This window comes from Oreochromis aureus, linkage group 7 (genome assembly GCF_013358895.1).
Source record: "Oreochromis aureus strain Israel breed Guangdong linkage group 7, ZZ_aureus, whole genome shotgun sequence".
Classification (NCBI taxonomy): Eukaryota; Metazoa; Chordata; class Actinopteri; order Cichliformes; family Cichlidae; genus Oreochromis; species Oreochromis aureus.
In genome coordinates this window covers 19,862,589-19,877,470 of record NC_052948.1, presented here as the reverse complement: position 1 = coordinate 19,877,470, position 14,882 = coordinate 19,862,589, and the positions used below count along the sequence as shown (strand labels likewise).

Sequence of the window (14,882 nt, the reverse complement as noted above, 5' to 3'; positions counted from 1 at the left end):
CCATTGCGCTTCCGCCAAATTATCACAAGATAGTGGCCTTGCAAAAAAGTCTTCAACACTGACTGACAAGTGTTCCCAATCCACCGGGGAAAAAAATACCCTGACGACTATCAGTTCCTTTTGTGAAAGGACAACAGTGGTACCTCAGTAATCAGAACTGATAAATAAGCAGAATCCAAGCAGACTCCATGGCACTGATGAGTAACAGCACCTCTGCAACTATGAACTAGATAAGAGACTAAGGAGATGGATGAAATGATACCCCTTTTTAAAAATAATATAAGGAGATCAGTAAGTTCATACATTGGAGTGATATTTGACTTTTTATTGCATAGCGCCACCAGGTTTTCTTCCCATGAATCCCTTTCTATACACACAGCCTATTGGCATACAGTTGCATAGTTCAGTGAACTGTAATAAACCCCCAGGAAGAAAACAAATTCCTCTTCCATTACAAGAGAGACTGCAGGTCTTCCAGCACCTGGCTTGTAGTGCATTGGTACAATTAAGTCTTCGAGGACTCCCTGAAGCAGCAGGAGTGGATTTAAAGATCACCTGGTAAAAGGCATTCAAAAATGTTGTTTAGAACAGACAAAGCAGTGCATTCAAGCATACAGTAAGCAACGAGTGACAAAATATTTGTAGGAGTGCAGAAACATGTACGAGGAATCATTTCATCATAACAGAATAATATTAGCAAAATCTGCAGCTGAAGAGTGCCGAGAACAGCTTTTATGCCTGAGATCCTCCTCTGAAAACGTACCGTTGACTCTTTGGTTTAAGGTTAAAAACAATCAGCCTAGCAAGTTTGAGTTTTGGTGAAGCTAAAAGGCACCTGTGTGAATGTGCAGGAAACCGAGGTGGCTCAGCTCTAACAGTCAATACGGTGCTAAAATGTGCAAAATAGGGTCCATGTTCAGTCTCACCTTGCATTGTGTATTTGTCTAATGTCTGGGGAAGAAAGAATAAGACCTTCGAATCCAGTCACACATTAACAGAACTGCTTTTCAGACACTTTAAATATTAACTTTGTCAACGTCCCAATCAGTAACTGGCTTATTTTTAAAGTAACTTGAAAGGATTCTGGTTGACAATCTTATAATCCAACAGCTGACTGTCTTTAGGATACAAAAAGAATTTAAAAAAAAAAAAAAAGAAACCCAAACCTAACAACAACAACAAAATCAACTTTAGAAAATATTTTTAGAAATATATTCTTCAAATAAAAACAGGTTCACTCATATTTCTATGATCTGACCAGTTTGAAGCCCTGCCCCGTGTCCAGTATTGCTGGTGGAAACCAGTTGAGCTTGAGTCTCTTGAGACATCGCAGACAGGCGCTGCAGGTCCACAGCAGGTTTAGGCTGCCGCACCACAGCGCCAGCTGGACCACAGGATAGGTCACCCGGGGGAAATACATGCTCCAGTGATTGGTGACGTCGCTTCCTGTTGGTAGGTGCAGCATGTAGTCGCCCCAGTGTTTGGAGATGCCGTAGGCAGCAGAAACCGCCCTGCCCCTCTCTGACCACTGGATGTTGCTGTTTGAGTTGCAGTTGTACTCCACCCACTCGGAGGTGAAGTCTCCGAGCTGTGGCAGGTCGTGCAGTTCGACGTCCGCCACTCTGGAGAGCGTCGCTCCCTGGATGGCCACATACAGGTCCTCCACCTTCCTAACCGCCTTCACCCATGGCAGAGAGTTGTCACAGTCGAGGACCACAACAAGGCGGGAACAGAAGTTGGCGTTCTTCTCCCTCCACCACTCCAAGATGTGATCCAGACGTAGAGTCTCTCCACCTAAAGATGAAACAGCTGATTACAGATGACTCCAAAACAATGGCACACATTCTCAGTTCAATTTAAACATTTTTGCATTATCCTACTGCCAGGGTTTTTGCTGGTTCAAAATTGGCCTCTGGGTGGAGTACCTACAGACATATGCATGACTGATTGTACATTTAGTATGTAGTATGCATTAATATGCATTTTCCTAATATTTCTGGCTATTTAATAAACAAAACAGCATTTTATACTCAAAATAAATGAAACTTAAATTCAAAATTTGGTTAAAAAATATTTTTACAACAACCCAGGTCATGTTTCCTTTTTGAAAGTGCCAAACTTTTTTTTTCTTCAAATATATACGCAGGTTTAGAAAAAAAAAAAGAGCGATTCCTAATCATGATTGCTTCAACTTAACGCCTCTCTCACCTGCCAGCGCCCACTCGCCAGTGCGATGCGTATGGCCACTGTAGAAGATCACGTAGGTGTCGTGGCGTGGGCCGTCTGGGGTGCGGAGGTCCAGAAAGGATTTCATCTTGGACTGCAGAGCCTCCAGGGTTACCCCGCTGGTGGAATAGTCACAGCCAAACGTCTCAATCAGGTGGTGGGCAAAGAAGCGCTGCACGTTGTTCAACATACCCGTAGAGCGCCTGTTCAACTCATGCACCTTGTCTGGAGGCAGCAGCATCGGCTGACCGTCAGGACTGTAACAGGAAGGAGAATTATGCCACTTTCAGAATTCCATTTCATTTGAGTGCACAGAATATCAATGATGTAAATCCAAACATGAATCTGAATGTGGTCTAAATTGACTTGAAGATGTTTCTAATTCTCAGATACAACGCTGGACCTCTACCTGCAGTAGTTGGTGGGAATGACCACTGCATACCCCACGCATGTTCCTCCCAGGGTGTTCCCGAGCTCATGGAAGAGTCCATGGAACAGAGACTCCAGGGGCAGAATGAGCAGGAAAGTGCTCACAAACAAACTGTTTTTGGCCTGCAGAGCAAATTTACAAGAGTCATGTAAAGGGATAAATGAAACAGGAAACAGAATAACCTGTGTGCTGTAGCAGTAAAGCATTTTTGAGACAGACCTACCTGCCAGCACAGAGCACCCACAGCCACCGTGGACACCAGAGTAAAGAACACCAGGCGTTCAGAGATGAGGCAGAAATGTCGCATGCCTTTGGAGGCCATCACCTTGTCCAGGCCGCTGACCTCTGACCCCTGGGACCAGCACAGCCTCTGGCATTCGCTGAGCTTAGAGTGAAAGCCCCACACAGTGATGACAAACACCATGTGGCAAATACCCCAGAAGAGCGCGCACACTACGAAGGCTGGGATCGTGCGGTACCACTGTTCCAGGTCTGAGAGTCTCCCAGCAGAAAGGACGATGAAGCTCACCTCCACCGCCAGCAGGGGCAGGAGGGAGACCCGGCGCCACAGCCCCCTCCACACCAGAAACGGTTGCCAGCGCTCAGTCACAGAGAGACCGCTGAAGTAGACATCGAGCAGAGGGTCGCAGATGAGCTGACTGAAGAAGCAGGAGAGGGCGAACGGGTTGGTGGTAATGTTCAGAGACTGAAAGAACAGCACGGCGGTGATGACAGCGAAGGACACCAGGTTGGCGAGAGCCAGGAGAGCCTTCATCCGCAGCGCAACCATGACCGTGCCCAGAGCCACCACGAGTACCATCACGCTCAGGGACTTCTGGATGAGCAGCGCGGTGCTGGCGATCGCAAAGCCAGCTAGCTCCAGCCGCTCCGCGGAGGTCAAGAAGGCAGGGCGATACCTAGCACATCCAACCAGTCTCTCCAGCAGCGCCCACAGTGTCCTCAGAGCCACGCTGGCCAGCAGCAGGTAGTTGGCAACCTGCTCCCTGACGTCGACGTCCAGGGCGGGGGAGTTGAGGAAACACAGGAGACCCAGCAAAAAACCGAACCACAGGTGGAGGATGCTGAGGCTCATCCTCTCCATACTGAAGTAGTAGAGGCCAATGGCTATTCCGAGGACAACCAGGGCCAAAACAAAAATGACAAGAAGAGCGGACTCCGCGCTTGTCTCCCACCGGACATAGAGACCCATGCACAGGGCCACGAGCAGGTTAAGTCCGGACAAGTAGCCTAGCCACCGGACTGATGACCACATGCTCATCTCTCCGTTGACTTCCTCCAGCCGGGTCATCGCTGCGTGAAGGCAGTGACTGACACAGTAGCGTAGAAAACGACACATTTTCCTTTTAAATTAAATACCAACTACCTGAAACCAAAAAATGGCATTTAAGTCAGATATTACCCGGTCTACTGTCCGCGGTGACATCTGAAATCCCGCGACATTCAAACTCGGTTTAGCCAGCGGGCTAACTTGTTGAAAGTAGCTAGCTTAGCTGGCGTTAGCTCCTCAGCGGCACATCATCAGGACGGTTAGTGTCAGCGGTCAAAACACTCACATCTTGGATGTCACTTGCTTTATTGTTCCATCTGACGTTTGGTACGATTCTAAACGATCGCAGTTGGGTTGTTCTGACGCCAGCCAGCGGGACTGTGAAAGACATCAGTTCAAAAAGTTTCACATCAAAACTTTTCAGTCAGATGACAGTCGCCATGATTGTGCTAAGACTACGGTAAGCATAAAGGGTCAGAACTGGTGTTGAAAAGTTCAAACGTCCAAACTGTATTGTTGATGCAGTTTTTTTTTTCTTTTATTTATTTTTTTAATGAGTTCCCTCAGTTAAACTAATATAAGACCCCCCGCCGCCAAAAAAACAAAACAAAGACAAAAATAGTATTATTTTTTTCCGTAGTTGCTAGCATCTTTCTCCGTGCTGGCAGGAACTAACAAGTGACACATTCAAGGAAGATCCGATTATTTGACCCCTGCATTTAGAAAATCCAGTTTGTTGACGTTTTTCCCCCGACATGGTTTAGGCCTACATTTTCCCTTGTAGATAAGGATATTAACACTTTAATTAACTACTTTTTAATTTTTTTAGTAATCGCTTTTTTCCTGTGGATATGGAAGCGTCCTCTACCATTTTACTTCTATCCTCAGGGCACGAGGGGTCGCTAAATGGTTTGACGAGCATAATTATGCCAGTTGCATAGCATTCATATTCTCAAAATTTCAACCCTAGTTGAACGCTTATGGAAGACTTTGGACCAACGTGCCAGTCAGTGCACTCTGCTACTATTATTAAAACACCAGATGAACAATTACATTTCTGCTTCTCTCCACTACAACTTCATGGACTTTGGATGAGCAGTGTTTAAAGCACACTGAAGTTGTTCTGATTTCTGTGTGGGCTCAATTTGAGACCCTACCAGCTACTCTTTTGACCGCACATATGTATTTAGATAACCCTTTAGAGATTAGAGGTCTCCCATCACTTTACAGGGGTGTCAAACATATGGTGCTGGAGCCAGAATCAGCCTGGCAAAGACAATAATTGGATGGCTTTGAAGGAGTTCATAAGAGTTTCTTTGTGTAGTGCATGTAATAGTTAATAAATGAAATTACCAAAAATTCCATCACGTCACCAATTTTTTCACCATCTACTGAAGAAATGTCAGTTTTTCTAAAGTGGGTCTGGAAAAAAAAATCAGAATTAACAAAACGAGACTTTATAAAGTTGTTAAAATTTATAAACTTGATAATTTTAGATTTTATAAATCTGGGTAATAAGCTACAAGAACCTTGTTATTTTACACATGTATCACGAAAGTGCACTTTTTTCTTATATTATCATAATCTCAGGCATTAAAAGTTTAGTTAAATGTGTCTGCTCTGACAGAAAGAGGAGTTTCACTGCTCTGGCCCACTCGACGGTCTAGCCCCATCAAAGTGGGCTGTACGGGGCCCACAATGTAAAATGAATATGACATCCCTTCCTTACAAAAACACTAACACTGCTTTTTTTAATATTACTCATTAAAAACTCTACGGCCATGGGGTTTGAATGTTTTTTCGAAAAAATATTTCTGTATAGTACTATCAAAAGAAGAAGAAATTCTGACCAAGTTGTAAAAGAGAGTCACAGACTCCTCATAATGTTTTAAGTTGTAAACAACTGATTTTTTTAAATATAAAAATATTAGCACAAAAGAAGGAACACACACGCCGCCACCTTATATTTACATTCATTTATAAAAGAGAAATACAATGGTACTGTAAGCACACATTGTTCTGCACTGTTGAAAATGCTGATAATGAAGATGATCCATATCATGCAAATAGGCCAAAAGAAACACTGGAAGACAAATCACAAAACACGCTCCTTTAAAGTCTGAATATGTACTGTGAAATTTTTTTTCCCCTGTTAAAAATCAGGAAGAAAAAACAAAACAGCAGAGATATGCATTAACCAGAAAATGATATGGAAATGGCAAAAGCACACTGCATTACATAAACGTATTGTTCCACTAATATGACGAAGAAGAACTTGACAGTTCGTGTCAACCATTTGGCCAAAGAAGCTCGATATCATCACTTCAGGGGCGTGAAAGTCTGTTTGCGATGAATACAAAAACACAGAAGGCACCTTATAGTTATTATTGATATCGTTTTGTGGGCCTATCACATTGAAAAGTTCTGAAAAGAGACAACATTTTGTGACACCCTTTGGGATCAATGATAAAGTGCCACTGACCAAAACAAAAAAAAAATCCATACACTATAAATTCACTCCTTCAGTCACACACTCTAAGCCACACCCACACATTTAGTCTATTCAGGGACCAGCAGGAACACACAATAACATTTCACCTGGTAGTGTCTTAGCTAAAACCTCCCTGCAGCATACAGCGTTTTCACATCTTACCTCGCTTTCTAAATTATACAATATTTCACCTTTTTACAAAAGTGAGTGTAAATGTATTTTCTCTCTGTGATTTTTCTAAGGAACTCTGCATCTGCTTTTGTGGAGTGCTGTATTTTCACATCAAAGTTGTAAAACTGTGTCAAAGGAAACTGGTGTAAAGTCACTGACATGCAGTGTTGTACCAATCTGCTGCTTAAGACAAAAAAAAAAAAAAAGATTAAATGCAACAGCAGGAAAAAGATCATTCAGAATGAAGTCAGTCTTTAAGAGAAGAGCAAAAGAAAAACCTTGTACCTACTTTGCACTTGTACCTTTTTAAACACTATAAGTAAACAGTTAACGTTTCACATTAGTAAACCTACTAATACTACTGTATGGTTCTGAAAATGTTTCAAATGCTACAAATACCAGTTTTTTGTTGTTTTTTTTGGTAAAAGATACACATAATCATTCAATGCCAAGTTACCAAGGCATTGCCACAATTTACAACACCAATGTTTGACTGTTTGACTATGGATATCTATTTCCAAACAATAAGCTTTTTTTATGTCTTGGAAAACTAAAATGAACATCAAAAAAAAGTTTTCAGGAAGTTGAGCTGTATGTGCCAGAAGCAAACACGCCCTTCTACTTATTCCATCTCTGTCTCACCAGTGCAATCAAACCCCTGTCGCGCTGCTTAGGTTTGCTGTATTTGGCTTTTTTTGTACAGAGTAGCCTGCGACTCTAGCTTATTTCAAACAGAGACTGAGTACAGAACGTAGACAAGCTGACTTTTGATGTTAAGAGGAGCGGGGAGTTCAGAGATCTTGCGGGCATTCGATTTCCAACTCTTAAAAAACCTAACTATTTATCAAAATATATCCATCTTAGTGTGTGAGTGTGTGTGTGTGTGTGTGTGTGCGCGTGTGTGTGCGCGCACACTCTGAAAGGAGTGTGGATATGAGAAAATTATCTGTAAACGTTTCTCTTTCACACTGTGCAAACTGCATTGTTTTGAGAAGGAGACGTAGAAGTGGGGTAAGAATGCAGCTGGTTAAATTTGGCAGCGCAGCAGTTGGAGGGGACACGACAATTAAGCCCTTTTCAGACACGCTCTCCGTTTATGGTAACCTGGCAGCATCGAAATGTGTCGGCTTCACGTCTCAATCAGCATCCTGGTCGCTCTTTGGCAATACCAATCTTACTAGGTCAAGCCTTGAAACATTAACATTAATGTGTCCCGTGCTTCATTGTGAGTTGCTCAGCTGACTAGAGGATGCATTAAACAGCAATAACATGGACATAAATGTGTCTCAGATGAGAGTACTAACCTCTGTGACCCATTTCTATTCCCATTACAGAAGAGAGATCCCCCCCCCCCGTCTCTCTCTCTCTCAGAGTTTGAGTGGGAGAGCCTCCTTTAACTTTCAAAAGTGTGGTTACACTTCTAAAAGCTGACACTGATAATACTGTGTGGCTAACCTCATGCTTGTGCCTTCTCTCGCTCACTGTCAGGGGTATATTTGATTGAAAGCATTAGGAGTATTAACTAAATATAATTCCATCGCTTTTACAGACTTTTGAAGCTAGCGATGTTACGTTTTCCATGTCTGAAAGGGGCTTTAGGTGGAGAAAGGGGCGGGAAGGGTTGCTGGTTTAGCCTAGCTCTGGAGCAGGATGGGATCCTCTAACTCATGAAATCCGGGGACGGAGCTGCTCTGGCTCTCCCCAGAATCTGAATCATAGGGTGTGTCTGGTAGCTCCGTGAAGCCCCAAGCTAGCTGGTCATCCTCAAACTCGGAGCGCACCTGCATTGGGATGTCTTCACAGTCTTCCTCCTCATTGGAATTAAAGTCCTGAGGGATGTAAAGCATCTCAGGGTAGTTGCGTGACACCAGGTCACTGGTGGTGGCCAGAGACACCTTTCGGAAGGCGATGAGATGCATGTGAGAATACTTGACATATTTGTAGCGCTTGAAGCCCAGCGACTCCACCGCGACGCGCCAGCTGCGCATCATGAGAGCGTGGCGGTTTTGGTGAGAAGAGTCAGGCGTGATGATTAGCAGCAGGCCATGCAGATCCAGCAGCTCATGGGCCTTCTTGCAGCAGATCCAGCGCTGGTATGGTGAGGGGAAGTAGGACAAAAGCAGGGAGAAGACCACCACGTGGAAAAGCTGAGCGGGCAGAGCATCGATGGGGTTATGGAGCTGGCGGAGGAAAGCCTCGACTGCATCACCCGCCAGCTGGAGGGGCTGCTGGAGCTGGAGGTTGAGGAAGTCACACTTGTACACACTCTGAAAAAGCACAAATTTAACACAAATCAGGGTTTAAACTTGATCTATGCCAGCAAACATTTCTACACAGCTCGTTTGTTTTCATGACTTGCAGCTGTTGGGCGTCATTTTCCTGTGTTGTGCTGATTTTCTTCACGTAGTCTAACCACAGCACTAGCAAAGGGCATGACTCATTTCTGGTGTTGTTTTTGCTTTATAACGCAAACACCCAAGTGGGAAACTGTATCCATTTCATGTGAATAAACAATGGTATAAAAGCACATGGTCAATTAAAATTTAAAACACAGTTAATATGCACTCGTACCTCAACTGCAGGCACTATGTCAATACCGACTGTGAGGAACTCATCAAACTTCAAGAAAGGGTTAAAGCAGCTTCCCACATCAAGAAGGCGCATTTTCCCCAGCTGAGAGATCGAACTGTAGCACAAACAACAACATGCAATGCCTGATGAGTATAATACACAAAAACATGCATTACACGCACTATAAGATAACTCTTTGTCATTGCACAGTCATACATAGTACAATAGTACAATGAAATTGGAAAACTGTCCCACGTCGGCACTACGTACAACATGACACAACACAACACAGTAACTTAAGTAATAAAAAGAATAAGTGTATGTTTATTGCACATTGTTATTATTGCACATTATTATTACTATAGAGTGAGGGCAGGTCGTACCAATTCTTGTTTTTTGTCCCGCTAACAGCAGAAGCCAAGAAGAGCGCCATTGGTTGGTTGAACGGCAAAAAGTGTTTCTTTATGTTGCATTTTAAATAATTAAATCTCACTAAATAATAGGATCTTAGAATCATCTCAGGTGAGCAGAAGGTGATACAAAGTGAAGCCTTGTCTTTACACCAAGTTCCTAACTAATCTTCAAAATAAAAAAAACTTTCAAATTAAACAATGTCCGCATCATTTTTTCATTTCATTCTATAGCAAAAATCCAGCATCTGTAATAAAGGACACGGGCGTACTTTGTATAGTTAATATGTAGCATGGAAATGGGACATAGACTTTATGATATACTGTTAACTCATGACAGATAACACTCTTACTTCATCTTACCTGGGGATGGTGCTGTACGGCTGGGCACTCGTAGATGCTGTACCCATACCCATAGCAAGCGTGGCACTTTTCTGATCCTTCTCTAACACTCTTTTCATTCCACCATCCAAAAAGTACTCTTGACAGACGCTGTGGAAGTGGCATCAAAACACTGCGTTTACAGAAGCTCATTTTACAGGCTAAGATTAGTCTGATTTCATCGGGCTCCATAAAACCTAAAAGATGCCCGGAGACCTCTGGGGGCGGTCATACCTGCGACACCATTCAATCCGGCCCTCTCCTTCACACTTTTTGGTCCAATGGTTGTCAGCAAGATTCTTCATGGCGAGGGCGTACTCACTCAGTGTCTGCTCATCCTCGCAGTGCTCACGCCAGATCTTGTCAAAGTCGCCCACTAAGTGAGATAATCAAACCCCTTTAAAAATAAGGTCAGCAATATCCAAAACATGGCAAAAAAACAGCTTTAAGTACTCAGTCTTACTCTTGTATGACAACAGAAAAACATTCACAACCTACTTGCAAGTTTTGGTTATCCACTAAATCACCAAAACAGAATCTTGGAAAAAGAGAAGGGGAAAAAAACTGCAGAAAAATCTCAGGTCACTGCTGGTACTTCAATATTGCCTATGTCTCACTTGTTTCTGCTTGCACAGAAGCAGAACTGTGCATCTAAAAAAAACAAAAAAAAAACAAACCCACCCTCAAAACACTCATTTCACAATAAAAGTTATGTCCACAAAATTTTCCATTTGCAGCTGCTCAGACGTTGACAGCCCGTAGCACAAGCAAACATGCCAACAAGGGAAAAATCCCATGACCAGAAGGGAGAAAAGAAAACTACATCTGATTTGCAGAAATTAAAGGACAACAAGAGGAGTTAGTGGTAAACAGTGGTGCTTTCAAAGCATGACCACTGTGATTCCATGCCAAGCCTACCAGATCATGCTTTACTTATTAACCAATCATGAGATCTGCTCGCAGGATGACTTCTTTATGCTTTTCTAGGCTCCAAAACAAGCAGCTACTCTCTCCAATGCTGAGGTCTTATTCAAACCACAAATGAATCCAAGCTCATTTTAAATACACTACCAGGGTTATGCAGTGTTTTATGGTGGTAAAGTAGGGCAGCGCATGCACAAATGACACCAAGACTTGACATTTTAATATGCCTGCATTTTACTATGACACTATTTTAACTATTCAAAATAAAAAATCTTTTTTAAAAAAAAAAAACAACTTTCCAGGATTTCTTTCATATTTCTGAGCAGTGAAATGGCCAACTGTATAATTTCGATTCAGAGGCATTCAAATGAAACAAACTAGCCATGCATTCAAGCAGTAGATTAATTCATATTCTTAGTTTATACTGGAAGAAGAAATAAATAAATAAATCTTGCAAACCATTGTGTCCTGGCCATTGACTCATGCGAAGATTTATTTCCTCTAGATATTTTAAATTTGCCTCTTGTGCACTCCTCCCACATGGACTCCCTCACTATGCACAGCGCACAGTCAGCAACAGAACAAATCCTAGCTTCTGTAGGATTTGCAGCTAAATTTAAAATTCAGAAGACGTTTAAAAATTCATCTTTGATCAATATATCTTTCAACTGCTAACTCAAACATGGAGTTAACCGCACTGATTGAGCTGTAAAATAAGACATCTGATGCAGACAAACAGATGCTACAAGTATGCATGCTGATGAGCTGAGATCGGGGTTTTCCAAACTTCCCTTTTTTTTAATTTAAGCAAGACAGATGGTTGGATGCTTATGAACCGATACAGTGATTGCAACTAAAAGATCCATTACCTCCTCCCATTTCATCTACTTGAACACAAACATGAGAACATGTGGTTGCATTGTGTTTTGCATAAAAAGGGCCAATAATGATTTGGTCATTTTATTTGTACTTTGTTTTAAGGCTTGCCAAACAAAGAGACATCAATACCCACCAAGTTAACAAATCAAAGAAATCACAGTAATCTGCTATTAAACAGACACTTTGTTGCTTCTTCAGTTATCCCCAAATTGCAAACTGCCTGAATTAAAACTCATTATAGTGGTAAACAAAGTTCCTTTAGAGACAGTGTTTTCCCTTATGACCAAAATGAGGATATTTATCCACAAAACAAATAAATAAAAAAAGGAGAAGACTCACGCTTGTCTCTCATATGTAGTGGACCCAATTATTTAAAGAAAGTGAATGATTCACCTACCACAAACTTCCTTCTTTACATGACATGTGTGTGCAAAGAAACAGCAGGAAGCAACAGCCACAGACAGGATTTAACCTGCTGTGTCGTCTTTGTGGTTTTTCTCCTGGCAAAAAGTAAGACGAGTTTCTTTTCCCCAATCTCAGCTCCACAGTTGCAGATCTCCTTTGGCTCTTTTATCCTTCCTTCGAGACACAGTTAAACCTCCACTAGAAAGAAAAAAAAGTTCTGGCCTATCACATTGTGTCTTTTAATGAAATTATTTTCGCTGTCTGGCTCTGAACGATAGCAAATCTCAGAAACAACACTAATTAGGTTGTATAAGTTGCGGCAACTGTTTGCTCAGTCTACAGAGTTATCTTTTATTGACAACAGAGAGCCAATCGAAAGTTACTCTTTTTCTTTCACCAGTCACATATTAAGATGTGTGTTGACTAGGTTTGAGAGAGAGAGAGATAAGATGTTATTTGCAGAAGAGCCTTGTGTAAGCTGCCACAATCTATTTCTAAAGAGCTTTAATCATGGCCTCGCTTGCTTGATGCAACCCGCTGCTGTCGACTGGAGTCTGCCACCACAACAGCTAACCAGAAGTAAAAATGTTAAAAACTTACAAATCCGTGATTACCGGATTAACCGCTAACTTTTTAACCTTACTTCAACATTTGTGAGATAACTAACAGTATCAGCCCATAGGCTGCAGGGCCACAGAGAAACAGAGGGGCCCACTGAGGCTGCTTACCCTCCCTGTATTTCCTACGCAGTTTTCTGTGGACGTTTTTGACGACTCCCGACAGTTTCTCCTGCTCCTTCTTGCACGGTGCTTCACTTGGAATTGGCACGTAGAATAGCTCCGACTGGTTTTCCGTCTCCCCGGTCTCGACATTGTCCCTGGGGTCCATAGCACCGCACCACCGATGTTACCCTCCGCCAGTCGTTTCCCCTTTTCCAAGCTGCAACCCGACCGGCGAACCGGCACACCAGCCAACAACAGGGAAGCCGATTGGCTACCTGGAGCATACACGCGTCATAAACTGACAGCGCGTCGTCCAATCACAGGCGTGGAAGCATTCTCGAGCTGGCGTGCGTGCTGCGAAGCGTTCAGGTGCATTTGTAAATCTGTAAATTGCTGAAATAATCGTAAACAACACATCAGACAGTGTAGTTTTGTGTTTTGCAAAAGTTTTTATCCACAAAAGAAAACTAAACTTTGTTTTTTAACCAACTGATTTATTTATTTAAACCTTAAAACTATTCAAAGGTAGTAAATTACAAAAAATGTATGTTCTTAGACAATATCCCACTGAACTGAATAACTTTTTGTGTGTTTTTGTCGTTTTTTGCTTTCTTTTATTAGTTCTCTAATTAAAATATTGGACATGTGTTGAAGAAACTACTGGAAGCACTTCCTGTGAAATAAATTTGTTAGCATTATGTTATACAAACCTAGTTCCGAAAAAGTTGGGGCACTGTATATTATGCAAAATGACATCATCGTCATCATCATCACAATACATAGTATTAGCAACAGGTGATGAGACTCTGGAGAAATATCTGTGTGCAAGGGACAAGGCTGAAAATCAAAACTGGATGCCCTATGGCAGCACTGTCATGTAAATCACTGCACGAGCTCAGGAGCACTTCCAGAAATCTCTCTCTGTGAACACAGTTCAATGTGCCATCCATATATATCATATATATATCATTTGGCTTCTTTGCATTAAGCCAATTGATTTTTATATTATAACAGACCCAAATAAAGGATGTAGTCCCCCGCCTCCAACCCCTCTCAAGATTTAAGACAGGGTGACTGGAGAGGATGTTTTGTCCTGTTAAATGGGATAGTGTAAGAAGGAGCAATTATAAAGCTGTAGCGATATTAAACCTTTGAAAAGATGATTCAATATTTTCTAAAATAGGCTAAGAATTTGAAAACCCACAAGTGATGCCAATCCATGGTTATTTTTTCTGGAAGTTGGCTTGGAAAATCCTGATGGAGAGTATTATAGTCTGAGATGGTTATTTGACTCTGGCTAATGAAAACAAACTGCCACTGTGTGAACAGCTACGGAAAAAGTTAAATACCATATATGTCAATGCTATTTGCAGGACAGCATCTATTATTAACTGCAAGTTCAGTCATTTCAGAATATGAGGTAATGGCTTACAGCGGACACTGTGCAACCCCACTGAAAATAATACAGTAACTAAATCCACATTGGTAGTGGACTTATTACATCGGTGTTCAGCAGAACCATGTCCACATGGACTCGAGGTAATAACAAATATTAGAAATCTACAGTTTCATCACAGGGACTACATTCTACATGAATAAAATTTTAGATGCCTTCCTGTCGTGTGTTGCTGACTATGTCCATCCCTTTATGACCACAGTATTCCTATTTTCCAGTGGACGTTTCGGGCAGGATAATAGAGCTTAAAGCTCAAATCATCATAAACTGGTTTCTTGAGCATGACAGTGAGTTCACTGACCTCAGATGGCCTCCACAGTTACCAGATCTAAGTCCAATAGCGCATGCAACAGAATATTCACTCATAGATGTGCAGCCAACAAATCCACACTAATTGTGTGACGCTATGTTAACAGGGACCAAACTATCTGAGCAGTGTTTCCAGCACCTTGTTAAATCTATGAATTAAGGCAGCTCTGAAGGGATAAGGGGATTCCAACTTGACTTTAGCACAGTGTACTTTATGAA

The 14,882-nt window shown here is 42.1% G+C and overlaps 2 protein-coding genes across 4 annotated transcripts; both read right to left on the bottom strand.

The window, feature by feature from the left end:
• Window positions 1-304: 304 nt before the first annotated feature.
• tmem168b (transmembrane protein 168b) lies at window positions 305-5,279 on the bottom strand. Of its 2 annotated transcripts, XM_039614512.1 has the most exons (5): window positions 2,880-5,279; window positions 2,636-2,778; window positions 2,209-2,483; window positions 1,259-1,794; window positions 305-555 (listed from the first exon to the last, which is right to left on the bottom strand). In XM_039614512.1, exons 1-5 carry the CDS (start codon window positions 4,011-4,013, stop codon window positions 325-327), a joined length of 2,319 nt encoding a protein of 772 aa, XP_039470446.1. In that variant the 5' UTR covers window positions 4,014-5,279; the 3' UTR covers window positions 305-324. The 2 variants fall into 2 exon arrangements, with proteins under 2 accessions (XP_039470446.1, XP_031585115.1); XM_031729255.2 differs by having other exon boundaries at window positions 413-1,794.
• Window positions 5,280-5,901: 622 nt separating this feature from the next.
• bmt2 (base methyltransferase of 25S rRNA 2 homolog) lies at window positions 5,902-13,156 on the bottom strand. Of its 2 annotated transcripts, XM_031729140.2 has the most exons (6): window positions 12,905-13,009; window positions 10,467-10,619; window positions 10,203-10,344; window positions 9,951-10,079; window positions 9,178-9,292; window positions 5,902-8,873 (listed from the first exon to the last, which is right to left on the bottom strand). In XM_031729140.2, coding segments are annotated over exons 2-6 (1,020 nt in total). In that variant the 5' UTR covers window positions 10,468-10,619; window positions 12,905-13,009; the 3' UTR covers window positions 5,902-8,240. The 2 variants fall into 2 exon arrangements, with proteins under 2 accessions (XP_031585000.1, XP_031584923.1); XM_031729063.2 differs by lacking the exon at window positions 10,467-10,619 and having other exon boundaries at window positions 12,905-13,156.
• Window positions 13,157-14,882: the final 1,726 nt, after the last annotated feature.